At 37.1% G+C, this 15,348-nt stretch overlaps 1 protein-coding gene across 1 annotated transcript; it reads left to right on the top strand.

Annotated features, from left to right (window-relative positions):
* The first annotated feature begins 14,159 nt into the window (after positions 1–14,159).
* On the top strand, positions 14,160–14,740 carry LOC100715367 (peptidyl-prolyl cis-trans isomerase FKBP2-like). Its single transcript, XM_063258730.1, has one exon. The coding sequence runs from the start codon at positions 14,243–14,245 to the stop codon at positions 14,738–14,740; it is 498 nt and encodes a 165-aa protein (XP_063114800.1). The 5' UTR covers positions 14,160–14,242.
* Positions 14,741–15,348: the final 608 nt, after the last annotated feature.

The raw sequence follows: 15,348 nt of genomic DNA, 5'->3' as shown, positions 1-15,348 counted from the left end.
TACAAGATACATAGGGTTTTTACTAAAGTCCAACACTCTTTCATGATTTAAAAACCCCTACAGAAAATCAGAATAAGTGATCTCTACCTCAATCTGATAAAAGCCATCTATGACAAACCAACAGCCAACATCATACTAAATAGACAAAAGCCGAAAGCTTTAACTCTACAATCAAGAACAAGATGAGAACGTTCACTATCACTGCTCCTATTCAATACAGTTCTGGAAACAGTAGCAAGAGCAATTAGCTAAGAGAAAAAAAGAAAAGTAATAATGATAGGAAAGAAAGAAGTTAAACTATCATTATTTTCAGATGACATGATATTCTCCACAGAAGATCCCAAAAGTCCACGGAAAAACTACTAGGGTTAATAAGCAAATTCAGCAGCATAGCGAGATACAAAATCAGCACTCAAAAGTCAATAACATTCCTCTCCACAAGCAACAAACTCACAGGGAAAGAAATTATGGAAAAACACATTTCACAGTAGCATCCAAACAAATGAAACACTTGGAAATTAATCTAATAAAGAATGTAAAAGATCTATACATTGAAAAATATAATACTCTAAAAAAGGGAATTTAAGAGGATATTAGAAAATGGAAAGATATTTCTTGCTGTTGGATAGGAAAATCCAACACAGTGAAAATGGCCATACTCCCAAAACTGTTTTACAGATGTATTGTAATCCCGGTCAAGATACCAATGACATAACTCACAGTTCTAGAGAAAACATTTCAAACATTCATTTGGAAGCAGAAGAGATCTAGAATAGCAAAGGCAATCCTGGGCAACAAAGGCAAAGCAGGAGGCATCACAATCCCTGATTTGAAGTTATACTACAAAGATACTGTGATAAAATCAGTGTGATACTGGCAGGAAGAAAAAGAAAGAAAGAAAGAAAGAAAGAAAGAAAGAAAGAAAGAAAGAAAGAAAGAAAGAAAGAAAGAGAAAGAAAGAAAGAAAGAAAGAAAGAAAGAAAGAGAGAGAGAAGAAAAGAAAAGAAAAGAAAAGAAAAGAAAAGAAAAGAAAGAAAACAGACCAGATCAATGTAACTGATTAGAAGATGGGGACACAACTACAAATATACTGAGCCATCCTATCTTTGACAAAAGGATCAAACATGTTCACTGGAAGAAAGATAACCTTTTTAATAAATGGTGCTGGAAAAATTGGTTTTCCACATGCCTAAGACTAAAACTAGACCCTTATCTATTGCCATGCACTAAACTAAAGTCAAAATGGATCAAAGTTCTAAATATTAAAAGATAAACAATAAACATATTGAAAGACAAGATAGATATCTTGAAGACATTGGGGTAGACAAAGGGTTCATGAACAATATGCAAGCAGCATAAGAAGTAGTTCAAAGAATCGATAACTGGGATCTCATCTTATTAAAAAGTTTTTGCATTTTCAAAGAAATCACCAACAGAGTGAAAAGAAAATCCACACAATTGGAAAAAAAATTTAGCCAACTGTCCCTCAGACAAAGGACTTATATCTAGAACATATAAAGAATTGAAAAACATCAGAGTCCCCAAAGTCAAAGGCCCAATCCAAAATGGGCATCTGAGATGATCACACACTCACTTCTCAGATGAAAACACACAAATGGCAAATAAATATATGAAGAAATTTTCAATGTCACTGGTCATTTGAGAAATGCAAATTGAAACAACATTGAAACTCCACCTCACTTCAGGAAGAGTAGCTGCCATCAAGAAATAAACCAATAACAAATGTTGGTGGGATAGTGGGAAAAAAGAAATGTTTCTCCACTAATGATGGTTATGTACAACCACTGTGGAAATCTGTGTGGAGATTTCTCAAACACCTAGCTTGAAGGTTCCATTCCATTCAGCTCTTTCCCTTCTGGGTACTGAAATTTTTTGAGGAGGACTGAAAACATCATACAACAGTGATATACATACACCAATGTTTATAGCAGCACAATTTAAAACAGTTAAACCTTGGAAATAACCTACATGCTCATCCACCAGGCAATGAATAGAAAAGATGTGGTATTTTTTACAATCAAGTATTATTCAGCTATAAAGAAGGATAAACTTGAAGCTTTTATAGATAAATAGATGCAATTTGAGACCATATTCATAAGTACAATAAATCAAACTCACAGCTGTAAATATTGTATTGTCTCCCTAAAAAAAACTGAAAAAGTAAAAAAAAAAAAAAAAACCTGAAAGAGTAGTTAAGATTCAAAATGTACAATACTATTGTGAAAATGAAAGGAAAAGAAAGTACCAAAAAAGAAAGAACAATAGGGATAGGGAAAAGGAGAAAAGGGAGAAGAGAAAAGATTTATTTATACACATATGTATAAATATATGTACAAGATAGATAACTACACTACTGATCGCTGCAAGTTCATGAAAAAGAAGTTTGTGCTCCCATTGTTTGATCACTTTTTTCATGCCTAAATCTTATAACTGAACAACTACTTCCAGGATAACAATATGCAATGTATTAGCAAGTGTTAATTTCCTACCATTTTTTTTGAAATTCAGTATCATTCCTAATTTTTGTTATGTTTTTAAAATAAAAAAAAATTAAAGTGAAAGACAGGCTCACTACTGTGCTGTTGTTTCCCCTGCTTGCTGCTGCTGCCTCCTTCCTGTTCTGTCACGTGCTCCCCCCTGCTATGTGTCTCCACCATGCTGCCCTGCCTTGGAATCAACAAACTATGGACGGAAACCTCTACAAACTGTGATCTGAAATCAACTTTTTGTCCTTCAACTCACAGGGGTCGAGTATTTTGTCTCAACATTGAGAAAATTAACTAAGACACCCTGTTTGAAAATGTGTGTGTATGCATGGAGGAGGGAGGGGTGGAAGAAATTCATTGACTGTGAAATGAAAATTAAGACAGGTAAATGGATAGCAGTACTACCGTAGAAATTTCAGTTCAACTTGAGCTAAGAATTTTCACTCTTGTACTTTTTAGAGAGACAAGATGAAATACACATACATTAGAACCTAACAAAGGGATAAAGTTCTACCACATTTGAACATAATCTGGAATTAAACTTGAGCAAAATTCCATGGAAATCCCTAATACATTTTATTCAGTGTGTGAGGTCTCTGCATTAGTTAGGAAGTCAGTTATCTGCAAGTAACCAAAATTGGACCACTGTGATTTTAACAAAGAGGAGTTTCTTTTTCTCTTAGTGTATGAGTGTAAAATAACAGGTCCAACACACCAGCTCCTCACAGAAAGAGAAAAGTGGCCATCCTATCTAATCCATTCCTTCTTATCATAAAAAACAACACATTCTCTAGAAGCCCCTACAGCACAATTTGTGTAAGTCCATGAGCCAGAACTGGATCACTGGGCTACCATAGCTAGCTACTAGGAAGATTTGCATAAGGAACATTTGGTTATCTGGTCTTTACACTGAGATATTTCACAAAAGCATGAGATATATAAAACAGTGGAAAGTCAGTTAAGATTATTAGCCACAACTTTCATGGATAAAACTAAGTAATAATAGTAAGGTGGCATTTTAAGAAACACTCAACCATGTTCAGCTAAGGTGTTTAAATAAAGGTTAGAAAATGTTTTGCATCTCAAATATTTAAGTTATGAAACATCTCTGGAAACACAATGGGATCATAGACTTTGGAGGTAAGAGAAGCTATGCATAAGTGTATTGTGTGTATATATTATGACATTCTGACAATACTTTTTAGCTGGAAGGGACTGTGACTTTTGGGGTTATTCACAATGTCGGCAAAGGACTCAACTAAGAGCATATCTGAGTTCTTATGTACAAACTAAACATTGTAGATACACACCTACCTTGTCTGACCCATAAACCCCCAGGATACAAAATTCCTTTATTTCAATTCTCCCAGGGGACCTTGGGGCCACTCCTATAGCTCACAGGACACCAGAATAATCAAACTTATTGTATCTGCCATGCTTTGTCTTTCTTGGAGAAACCCCAGTCCCAGTAAGGTTCAGGCCTAACGTTTTCACGTCCCCTTGCTCCAGTGTTCTGCCTCGTGATCACCCTAGTGTCTTTGCCTTATGGCCCTGCATAGTGTGCCATGCCTCCTGTCTCTAGAACTTGTCTATACAATAAACTTTGCTTTCCTGAGTCTCTTCTTGTCATCTTTTGAGGCTATCTTTGATTGACCAGCTCACAAGAGGATACAAAACAATAAGAAAAATATTACCAAATCTAAGTAGCTTCATGTTAAAATTTCCAAAGAGAGGCTCCTTAAAAGTTTCTAGGGAAATAGGAAAAGAAGAGTGAATTAATTGCACATTATCAAGGAATATCACATATTGTTCAAATCTCTAGAGGTAAATTTATTATTATGCCATAGTTAGAGTTTAGCTGTAGCTAAAATATTTTAATTGTAAGAAGAATGATCGACATTTTAAAATATGTTCTGTAAGGACTGATGAGCTAACCCATGCCAAGGCTCCACTCATGCCTACCTACTTCTCTTATAATGACAGCCAGAACCACTTGTAGGAGTTGCACAGAAATGAAACTCCCTCCATGGTGACCAAAGAAGCTCTGCCAGGATGCTCTCTGGGACAGCCTCATATGAGATACACTTAGGCTTACATAGTTGCAGTCATGCCTATTAGAATCTATGGTCGGAAACTATAGTTTTCGTCTTTAATGGGGACAATGGACACACAAGAACCTAGGATCTTATAGATGCCTAGACAATTCCAACTTATTTCCCTTCCCGTTAAGATCTCCTATATTCATTTATAAGAATCACAATCCTTGTCCTACTAGGGACCCCCATTTTCTTCCCTTCTTGACCTCTAAGAAGGGAAAAGACAACTTAAAGTCTTCTTTTATTGATTGAGTAGTGTTCCTATTTGCTTGACAATGCTCTTCCTACTACCTGAGGAAAAGAACTGATTTTTTGTTTTAAATTACCTTCAACTGATATGTTGTCCTAGTAAACATGAGTAGCACCACATGAATTCAACAATATCCAGTGGTATAGATCCTAGTCAGTAAGATAAGTTCTCTGGGTATTAAAGAAACATCATTTTCTATGTTTCTAAACACTCACCTTCTCTATCCATATCATGTGAGTAAAAAATTTACAATGATCCATGGCCATGCTTTGAGTAACACTGGTTAAGAGAAAAGGAGCCCATTCATAGTATCTTTTCAGAACTGTCATTTAGTCTTTAACCAAATAATTATAACAAGATGGTTAGTGATCTTTAATTTTATTTCCCAGTCTATTCTTTCACTTAATGAACACTAAAATATTTATGAAGATTTCTTCTTAAAACAAATCTCTTACAACCCTTAAGTTCTCCATCTTCTAACTTGCTTAAGTATAAGTTTGAGAATATGGCAAGACTCCTCCAGCAGTTATCTATAAGATTATGATTATGATTAGCCACCAGCTGGGACTCCCTAGTAGCCAGCTGCTTCCAAAGGGGAAATGTTGATATGTATCAAAGTCTGACTCAATATTATGGATATATTAATCTATTTTTACAGCTCTAAGAGGTATTCTAAAGCATGTTTTATGGATAATTTGCAATTAAAATCCATTAACAATACAAATGGAAATGAATAATGCTAAAATGGACTTACCAGGTGTGCCAAAATAAGGATGCAAAATGCATTGATAAAGCAAAGAAAAATAGTTGCTGTAATGTAGTATGATTTTTTTCTCACTTCTAAAAGAGACAAGATAATTTAGACTGTTCTGGGACAAACCTGTTGAGAGGGTTACTAATAAGTTGAACGCAAGTAGAGAGAGAAGTATTTGGCATAACAGCAAGAGCTTCAGAAAAGAAGTGTGAATATGCAGGTTGCAAATAAACATCCAATGCATTTTAGAGGCCATTTTAACCAGGCCTTAAGGATAAACAGAAACAAAGTGAAATGCTGATGTGTCAAAAACAAGCCAAGCCAAGAAATGAACAAGAATAACAGTATCACATTGCCAGAATTAAAATTCATTCAGAGTGACATTGAGCTAAAATTTGTTTTCTTTCCAAAGTGCCTTATACAATTAGAATGAGGGCCTGTTTGCCATGTCTGTAAGCATGATCATTCCCCAGTGATACAATCTAGAAAAGCAGATACTGGGTAGAGCTGCAATATTGAACTTCAGGGATGTAACATTCATGTTGCTATCTTCATTTCAGTTCATTCTGCGGGATTTGCCATTCTGGGGATCTGATGTTCACATCTCAATATGAATATTCAAAGTGCTATTTTACATAGAGCATTTGGCTTAGATTTGAGTGATTTCTTTCCAGACTAGAGGGATTTCTCAAAAAAATAAAAAAAAAATACATGTGTGTTCTTTTAGTTACTTTCACTTTGAAAGAAAAGAAACATAGAATTTTTTTAAAAGTCTTGACTGGATGTGAACAATATTTTTCCACTGTTACAGACTTTTTAAATAGTCAATATAAATGTTTTCTAGTCTTTGGAAACTAAATTCTCTTATAATACAAGATCATTAGAAGAAAAATAAAGCAAAGATGTTGAAATTGGATTTAAAGATTAAAATATCATAGGAAAGAAAATAAAAGTGAAAGACAAAAAAAATATTAGTTTTAAGGATACAAGATATAATGTATTACTGAAATAATGTTAAATTTTCAATTAATTAACCAGAATTCTCAGGACACAAGGAAGTCAACTGATTCAAATTTTCTACATGATTGAAAAGAGACCTAGAAATCTCTTCTTGTTTTCTGCTCACCTCTTAAGGTTTCTCGAAATCATAATTAACTATTGTTAAGGTTTGTATATGGATGTCCCCTCTAAGTTTAATCAGGTCATATGGGGGCAGACTTTTCAGAGAGGGCTGAATCTAGAATTTGTGATTGATTCATGGTCCCATTCTGGGATTAAGGATGTGAATCCAGCACCTAACCTAGGGCAAGTAACCTGCATACAGTATAAAAGACAGAAAGAGTTTTCTCTTTCCTCTCTCTCTTGCTGCTTTTGCTATCTTCCACTACCATGAACAATTACTGCCCCTCTGCCATGTGCCAACCTGCCTTGGAGTCAACCAATTATGAACTGAAACCTCTACAAACTGTGAGCTAAATAAATCTTTCATTTTTTAACTTTGGGTGTTGGATATTTTGTCTCAGTAATGAGACAAAAATAACTAAGACAACTATTGACTCAAATTGTGCAAAAATATAGATTTTAAAAGAGAATTGGATTAGCCATGACAAATATTTCAGATGTACTTTCATGGTACTTCTATGTGTTTAAATACATCCATTTGTGACTGGGAAGTTAGAATAGAAAGGCATCCATGTCAGATTAAGTCCTTATGAAGTACTGGCTTCCTGAAAGATGCTTTCACAAATAAACCCATTTACCACCCCAGAAAACCTTCAAGAGAGGCTTAAAGAGAGAAATTATCCTCATTTCACATATAGAGCTCAAAATGTTAATAAATTTTCCAAAAATTCATAAGTCAAGAACCAACTCAGGTCTGTCTGACTCTACACCCTTTTACCATCCGTCAGACCTAATGACTTGGGTTCTGAGCAAATTTTCACCAAGACCAGGGTCTAAAAGCCTGGAATATATTTCCCTGTATTGGCTACAGTTTATGAATCTATAAAATTAGAATGTTGATACCTGTAGCAGAAATTGATAGCTGTTCCTATAAATCCACTCACCCACTGTTTTTTTTTTTTATTTTAATCTCTTTTCATCTAGGCACATGGGGGGAAAAGCTATGACCCCTTGCAGACTGGCATGCCTAGGCAACAGAGGCATATGACTAACTACCAGAGGGATATGAGAAGAAGTGACAGGCATAATTACCACTCATGTTTTTAAGGAAATAACCTTGCCTTCATGTCCTCTTTACTCCTTCTTAAGAGCTGGAACACAGAAGTTGCTACAAAAAAAAAAAATGCTAGATCACAGATGAGCACAACATCATAGCACTGACAGGTTAGGAAATGAGAATCTTAGGACCCTGGAAGCAGAGAAAGATCACATTGTTCATGTTGCTTACTAATGTTGGAAGTGGGGAGCAAAGCTCCTTTTTGTTTAAGATACTGTTTTTGTTATTTGACCTTAAGTAATGTCAGTCTTTCCCATTTTATCATTGCAAGTTTTATACCATGGAATGGAGCATGTTTAATAATTAGATAAATGAATGGATAAGCAGGAATTATTGGAGAGGGGGGACGTGAAGATCATCTTGTTCCCTGAATCCTGAAAATGTCTTATGAAAATAAAACTTTAAAGATTGTATCTGTTTGGTCAAAATTTTACTCTACTAATTTTATACAACTTCCCAAAAAGAAAAGCCTACTGATTTTCTCTGTTTATATGAAGTATTTTTTAGAATACAGCTGAGAATACAACTGAATGATAGAGTGTTTGCCTAGCAAGTTAAAGGCCTTGGCTTCAATCTCTAGCAACACACACAGAAAGAAAGAAAGAAAGAAAGAAAGAAAGAAAGAAAGAAAGAAAGAAAGAAAGAAAGAAAGAAAAGAAAAAAGAAAGCCTTGTAAGGAGAACATTTAAAAAGTAGTAAGTGATATAATCACTATACAGTTTCTTATGGGTCAGAAAGACTCAGAAAGGGCAAGAGTGCTAGATAAAACATACAGTCCATTAGAGCCAGAACCAAAATGAAAATATAAGTCATATATTTTCACTTACAACTGACCTTTCACTCTAAATATTTTATAAGTAAAAAAAAACCATGCTAGCCCTTCCATGCATGTGAACTTAAGACACATGCACACACACACACACACACACACACACACACACCATGAGGCAATAAAATGTTTCATAAACAAAATTCCAAACTCATAGATTTAAGTGTCTAACTGGGAAACAACATCAATCAATATTCCATAATTGGAAAAGATGAGAAAATAAGAACAGAACAAAGCAGGAAAAGCTGGTGAAACTAAAACTGCAGCATTTGATTTGCTCAGGATGAAATTTGGAATGGTTGTATCATTACAACTGAGTTTTTGAAGACAGAAGATTGAGTTGAAAATCTTATGAAGAAGAAATGATTGTCTTCTGTTGGCAAAAGAAACACTGGGAGGGAATTAATTTTCCATAAAGTGTAGTTTGAACCAAAACATCAATCAAGGTAAATGAAAAGTAAATACTCTATAGCTCTATTGATGCAGACTTGCTTTACTGCTCTGTTTGGCTGAGAGGTGTAGCTCCAAGGTTTAAGGAAGTATTTTGTACTAAACGTAAAGCAAGCTGATAGCCCACTTTTCTGCAGGAGGTCTGAACCCTCCTGCTTTTATAATGTCATTGTCAAGATGGTATTTACTGAATGTCTATCCTATGACATGTGCTATCGTTCAAGGTGGAGGTACAGCAGGAAAAAAAAGTAACGGATATTGTTGGTCTCATGGAGCTTCTATTACTGAGTGGTAGGAGGAATAAATAAGAAATAAATTGTATGTTGGATTTCAAGGGGTGCCATGTGTGTGAAGGAACAGCAAGATGGCCAGAGTAGTGTCAGCTGAGAAAAGAAGGCTGGAACAGAGGGGAGAAGGGTGCTAGAAGAGAACAGATGTTGTCTGCTCATAGTAAGACCATGAATATCACATAGATAGGAAGCAATTGGAGGGCTTTGAACACGGAGAACACATGATTCCCCCTGCATCCTAGAAAAACCCCTCTGGTAAGTGAGCAGAGATTAGACTAGAAGGACAAAGGACGAAAGCAGGACATTCATCGGGATCCATCTCCCAATGCAGATAGGATGTAATAGTGATGGCATAAGAGAAATAGTTGAGAGGCTGAAAGATGCTTGGATTCTGTATATGATTCCTGAATAAATCTGACTCTGTGTTCCAGATAGGACAGAAAAAAGTCGACAAGACTCTGCTTTAGTTGGCCTTAGTGACTCTTAGATGAAGTGGTGCTATTTACTAAGATAGGTACCAAGAGAAAACAGTTTACAGGTGAAGATCACATGGCCAGTTTTGAGTATATTAAATTTGAAGTAGAAACATAAAGCATATAAACAAGTACACAAGTTTGGCATTCAAGGCAAAAGACCTCTCAGTGGAAAGTGAATTGGAGGAATCAGAGTACACAACTAGTGAATTCAGAGCACCACGGAAGCTAGCGTAGGTAAAGAAGTTTGGAGACTGAGGCTCAGAGGCTGTCCTTGTAGGACAGACTTCCAGTACTTTTCAATATGCAATTTTCCTTTCTTTCCAGTAAAGGATGTTGACATTAATGAAATTAACAATTGCACCCTAATTCACACAGCTTAACAGGCGAAGTGGTAGGAACAGAAGTATTGAGAATCCAAAGTCCAACAGAGCTGTGTTTGAATCCCTGCTATGCTCTTAATTGGTAGTGTCCTTGTGCGTGTCCCTCCCCCTCCCCAAGCCTTCTCAGCTGTGGCCCTCTGCCCACTGAAGAGTTGCTGGGAAAATGAAATAATGCATATGCAAAAGCACACAGGAAGCTGCCCTTCAAAGTGAGCTACCACAATCATTAATTGCTTTTTTTTCACATGCATTTTTAACTAGAAGCCTTCTAGGTTTAGCGTGCAATGAAGCAGGAGCAAAAGAGGAGAAAAGTATTACTGTCTGGGCCAACACATGAAATTTCCAAGTATCAAAGAGGTTTTTTATGGCTTCATGATTTTTTTAACTGATCTGGTTGGGTAAAGATAACTTTCATTCTTTCTCTATTCATCTTTAGAGGAAACTAGGGCAGCGACTTTGCCCTTTTCAATGTTTCATTAAGCAAGAAGTGTGCCTGCCCTATGCAACCTGTAATAACTGCCATGGCTCTCAGGATGAGGGAGGATTTCAACCTACCTGAGCACTCTTGAATCTATATTCTTCCCCCAGGCGAAGACCTGCCTGATATACTTGTCACCTGAACCTGTGGCAAGTGATTTTCTCTGCCTTTATCATGTCACCTTACAGCCCTGTGCCAGCATATGGTCTATTATGCACAAATGATTAAACAGATTTTCTGCCATGAGTAAAAATATATTTCCCACTGGATACAGCAAAGGCTCTGTAAGTCCCCCAGAAAAGCAAACTGAGAATTCTAAGTGACTTGGTGGGACAGGTAAGAGAGAAAGTCATTATGCTGATAGGTTCATACCTTATGACTTCTATTGATGTGAAGGGAAAATCCATCCACTCTGTGATTTTTCCTGTACAAAATGGAGGTCAGAGTACTGCACTCAAGAAATAATTATCTTGTACCTTGGTGGCTTATACATGCTGTCAATTACCCTAGATGTCCTCTCCTGCTTGTTCACCTAGGTGTCATTCACTCATGCAGCAAATATGCAACTCAGATGCTACCTTCCCCAGGTATGTAACTCAATGACTTCCCTCTTTCCCTTGACCAAGTGAACAGTGTCTCTATGGCTTCCAAAATTCCCAAGATCTAGACACTTACAATGATGCATTGTGGATTTGCTTATCTATCTCCCATACATGCATAAACACACACATATGTACACATACATGTACTCAGACCCACAGACAAAGACACAGGGTATTGTCTTGGAGTTGTTTATAATCTCTGAAACTTCAGTGCCCAGCATCATAAATATTTAGTAAACATTTGGTTAATTTATTTTATGATTCCCTAAATTTCCTTATTTAAGTGAGCTCAGTACGATACTGACAATGTTAGTTAATTTTATGATACTCATTATTTTTGAAACATGAATTATGCATAAACAAATGCACATACAAGCAAAATAAAAATATTCTGAAATGATACCCCATCATCTCTAGGAAATGGAGTTATTGTTTTCTTCTTTGATTTTTTTGTCGAATTTACCAAAATTCAATAACAAAATTACTATTTTCAAAACTTTAAAGATAATGATAAATTTATATTAAACACATTTTATGATGATGGTCAATTACTACTAACTGATCCCTGATAGACATCTGCTTGAAGACACAGTCTGTAAGCGTATGGCTTTGGGCAATTTTCTCAGCCTTCCACAGACTGTTCCATCTATAAAATAATGGAGACCAAGTGAGTTGTCACATGGATAAAATTAAAACTACATATAGAAATGTCTTGTAGTAACAGATGCCTTTAATGGAGTGTGTATTCCATTAAAGAAAGTGCTTAGTGTGTTCTTACCAGAAACACAGTTCATAATTAGGAAACATCTCTCTTTGGTGAGGGCAGGAAAGCACCTGTTAGGTGCAACCAAGGTAGTTGTAACTTCTCAGTGAATCTGGGGCTTCCCCAGGCCCATTTCCATAGAAACAGTCCTGAGGTTTATGACGATGTCCTGGAAACCTAGGTTATGTGAGATACCTGGACAGAAACACCTAAGCTGGGGTCTTTGGCCTAACAGTCAGGCCTCTAAAAGTATTCTCTCAGTATCTTATGTCTGCTGGAGAAGGGAAGAGCAAGACTGACTTTAGATAGAAAGAATGAAACACAAAAACAGATCCTTTTGAGGTGGAGTCTCACATTAGATATTTAGCAACTTGTCAGAGCTTTAGGAAAACATTTTAAATTCCAAGTCCTTCAGGTCTGTGGAATAAAGAATACTGTGACCAACTACACAGAGGTCTCACCAGAATTAGAAAGAAACTAAGAGCCCTAGTGTATTTCCTAGTAGCTCTCATTATTTCAGATCAGTGACAATGCAAACACCTGAAAGGCAAGACAAGTGACTTAAATGAAGGCAGCAGGCCAAGCAGACCCCATAGCACAAGGCGACTGCATATCCGTTGAATGAACAGCCAACACACGATTTTACCAGGAGGAGCCACCCGAAATGCAAGGCAGGGGACCAGTTCTGTGGGGTTAAAGAAATGACAGAAATCTGGATTTCACATAGACTGTCTCAGTTTTGCATTTGTTTTTAAAGTCAACATTCTGAAATAAATCCCACATGTGGTTTATCAGCTTGCAACTTTGGATTTAATCTTTACTTAGTGAGATTTAGATGAAACTATCTTAAAACAAAAAACAAAGGACTAGATTCACTGAATATACTCAATCCCAGGAGATTTCTTTGGCCACCCACTCAACTGACGGTTATTCAATGTCTTCCCAGACCTCTCTGGGCCCCACACAAGGGTGCAAGAGAGAAACAGTTACATTGTTTAAATGTAGGAAGTGATGGATGCTGGAAATGTTTAGGATGTCATGTTTTATATTTATGCAGGCATTTTCAAAAACAGTGATGCTTCAGAATCACCTAGAGAGCTTTCATGAAGCCACTATCCACACATATTCCCAGCTTTCTTAGGACCAAATTAATTAAAATAAATGGAGGTAAGGACCTCAGAACCCAGCACTTTATTAAAACTGTCCAAGTGATTTTAATGTGCAGCCATTTCTGAGAACTACTCTGTCAAAGCTTTGTAGTTCTAGAAATTCCCCTGCTGAAATAAAAAGAAACGTAGAGATAGTACTTCTCATTAATATCTCTAGAATTAATTAAATTATGAGAGGATATTAAACCTGGCTAGTTAGGTAGTGTGGGCAGAGAACTTAACGCACAGACCTTAGAAGACTAGAAGGGAAAAGGGAGCGAAAAAAAATGAGGTCCCAAGACCAAGAAGAGCACAAAGGATTCACGAGGATACAGTCATGCTCAAATTTGCACTTGAGGTAAGCTCCCCACCCCACATCCAGAGCCCAGAGTCACTGTCTCCCAGGATGAAGGAGGAATCTACTAATAATTCACTTTCAGCCACATGAAAGGTTGAATTCACAAGGCAACATCATTATAAAGGAATCTGAAGGGTGTTATGATAAATGAAATAAACCAGACACCAGAAGGATAAATGCTTCATGATCTCACTTACATTTGGAAACTAAAACAGTTCAAATGCTCAGAGACACAGAGTAGTCCTGTAGTACTAGGGGCTGGGGGCAGGGAGGGAAATGAGATGTTGGTCAAAGGGTACAAAGTCTCAGTTATGCAGCATGAGTGAGTGCCTCAGATCTGATGTACAGAGTAGTGGCTGCACTAACAAACACCAAATTATGTACTTGAAATAACTTACTAAGAAGACAGATCTGACTTATAGAGAGAGAGGGAGACAGGGAGAAAGAGAAAATGGTAACTATTGAGATGATGGTGCACACTGACTAGCTTTGACTTTTCAATGTGAAATCTTTATTTTAAAATGTAAGCATATAGCAAAATATCCAGTTGTACAACTTAGATACATAAAATTTTATTTGACAATTATATCTCAACAAAGGAGGGGGCAAGTAATGTCCAGGGATGTCCACGCAGGGGCAGTCTCCGTGGTGGCTGTGCCTGTTCCAAGGTCCTGTTCACGTTCCATGCCTTGTCCACCCTCCTCCCGGTAGGTGGGTCTGGGTCTTTGCCCACAGAGACATGAGGCTACGCTGGGTCCTGACAGCATTGCCCATCTGCCTGAGTGCCCTGGCCACGGTCACGTGGTCTAGTGGCAAACGGAAGCTGCAGATCGAGGCCAAGAAGCAGGTGGACCACAGTCCAACGTCCCGCGCAAGACAGACGTCTTGCACATGGCGCTGCACAGGAAAGCTGGCAGATGCAACCAGGTTTAACAGAAGCTTTGCACAGAATCAGCCTTTTGTTTTCTTCTTTGACCCAGGACAGGTCATCAACGGTTGGGACCAGAAATTGCTGCATATGTGTGGAGGGGAAAAGCAAAAGTTAGTAAGCCCATCTGAGCCGGGATGGGGGAGCCCTACCCCAAAGATCCCAGGTGCTACACCGCAGAGTTCCAGGTAGACTGCTCAAGGTGGAACGCTGGTCAGAACTGTAGCCAGCTTCAGAGGGGCAGGCAGGGGGACCTTATGAGGGACCAGAAGGTTTAAAGAACAAAACAAAACCTTAAAAGTCAAAAATAGATAAATGAGAAAGAAGAGAATTGAAGAGAGAAAAAGGAGAGAGAAAGAGAAGTAAAGAAAGGTGGAGAAGACAAGAAAAACCCATCTGGTGGGAGAAGGGGGATTTATCTACTTGTATAATCCAAAGGAGATTCATGAATGCACTTCAAAACAAACCAAAAAAAAAAAAAAGTGTAAGCTTTGGAAGCAATGACACATCCGATTCAGATCTCTAGGGCGTCAAAAGGACTAAGATGATTGAATCTTTCAACAATGTGTGCATAGATCAAAGCATTGCATTTTACCTCATGAAATACACTATTGTCAAAGAAAAGAAAGGAGGGAGGGATGGAAGCAATTAAGCATTCCTATATTGTCTCTTACCTCTCTTCTATCAAAAGCTGTCAGTGACTTCATTTCAGATATATAATTTGAAATCATTATAAAAGATTTTTGAAAAAGGAGTCACATCTTTTAATATAAGCTAGAGTGAGACGCAAAGTTAAATTC

This window comes from Cavia porcellus, unplaced genomic scaffold, assembly GCF_034190915.1.
Source record: "Cavia porcellus strain 051 isolate PalLab524CR breed Dunkin Hartley unplaced genomic scaffold, mCavPor4.1 scaffold_12, whole genome shotgun sequence".
In the NCBI taxonomy this organism is placed as follows: Eukaryota; Metazoa; Chordata; class Mammalia; order Rodentia; family Caviidae; genus Cavia; species Cavia porcellus.
The sequence above is the reverse complement of the archived record's forward strand: the minus strand, read 5'-3'. Positions and strand labels throughout refer to the sequence as shown.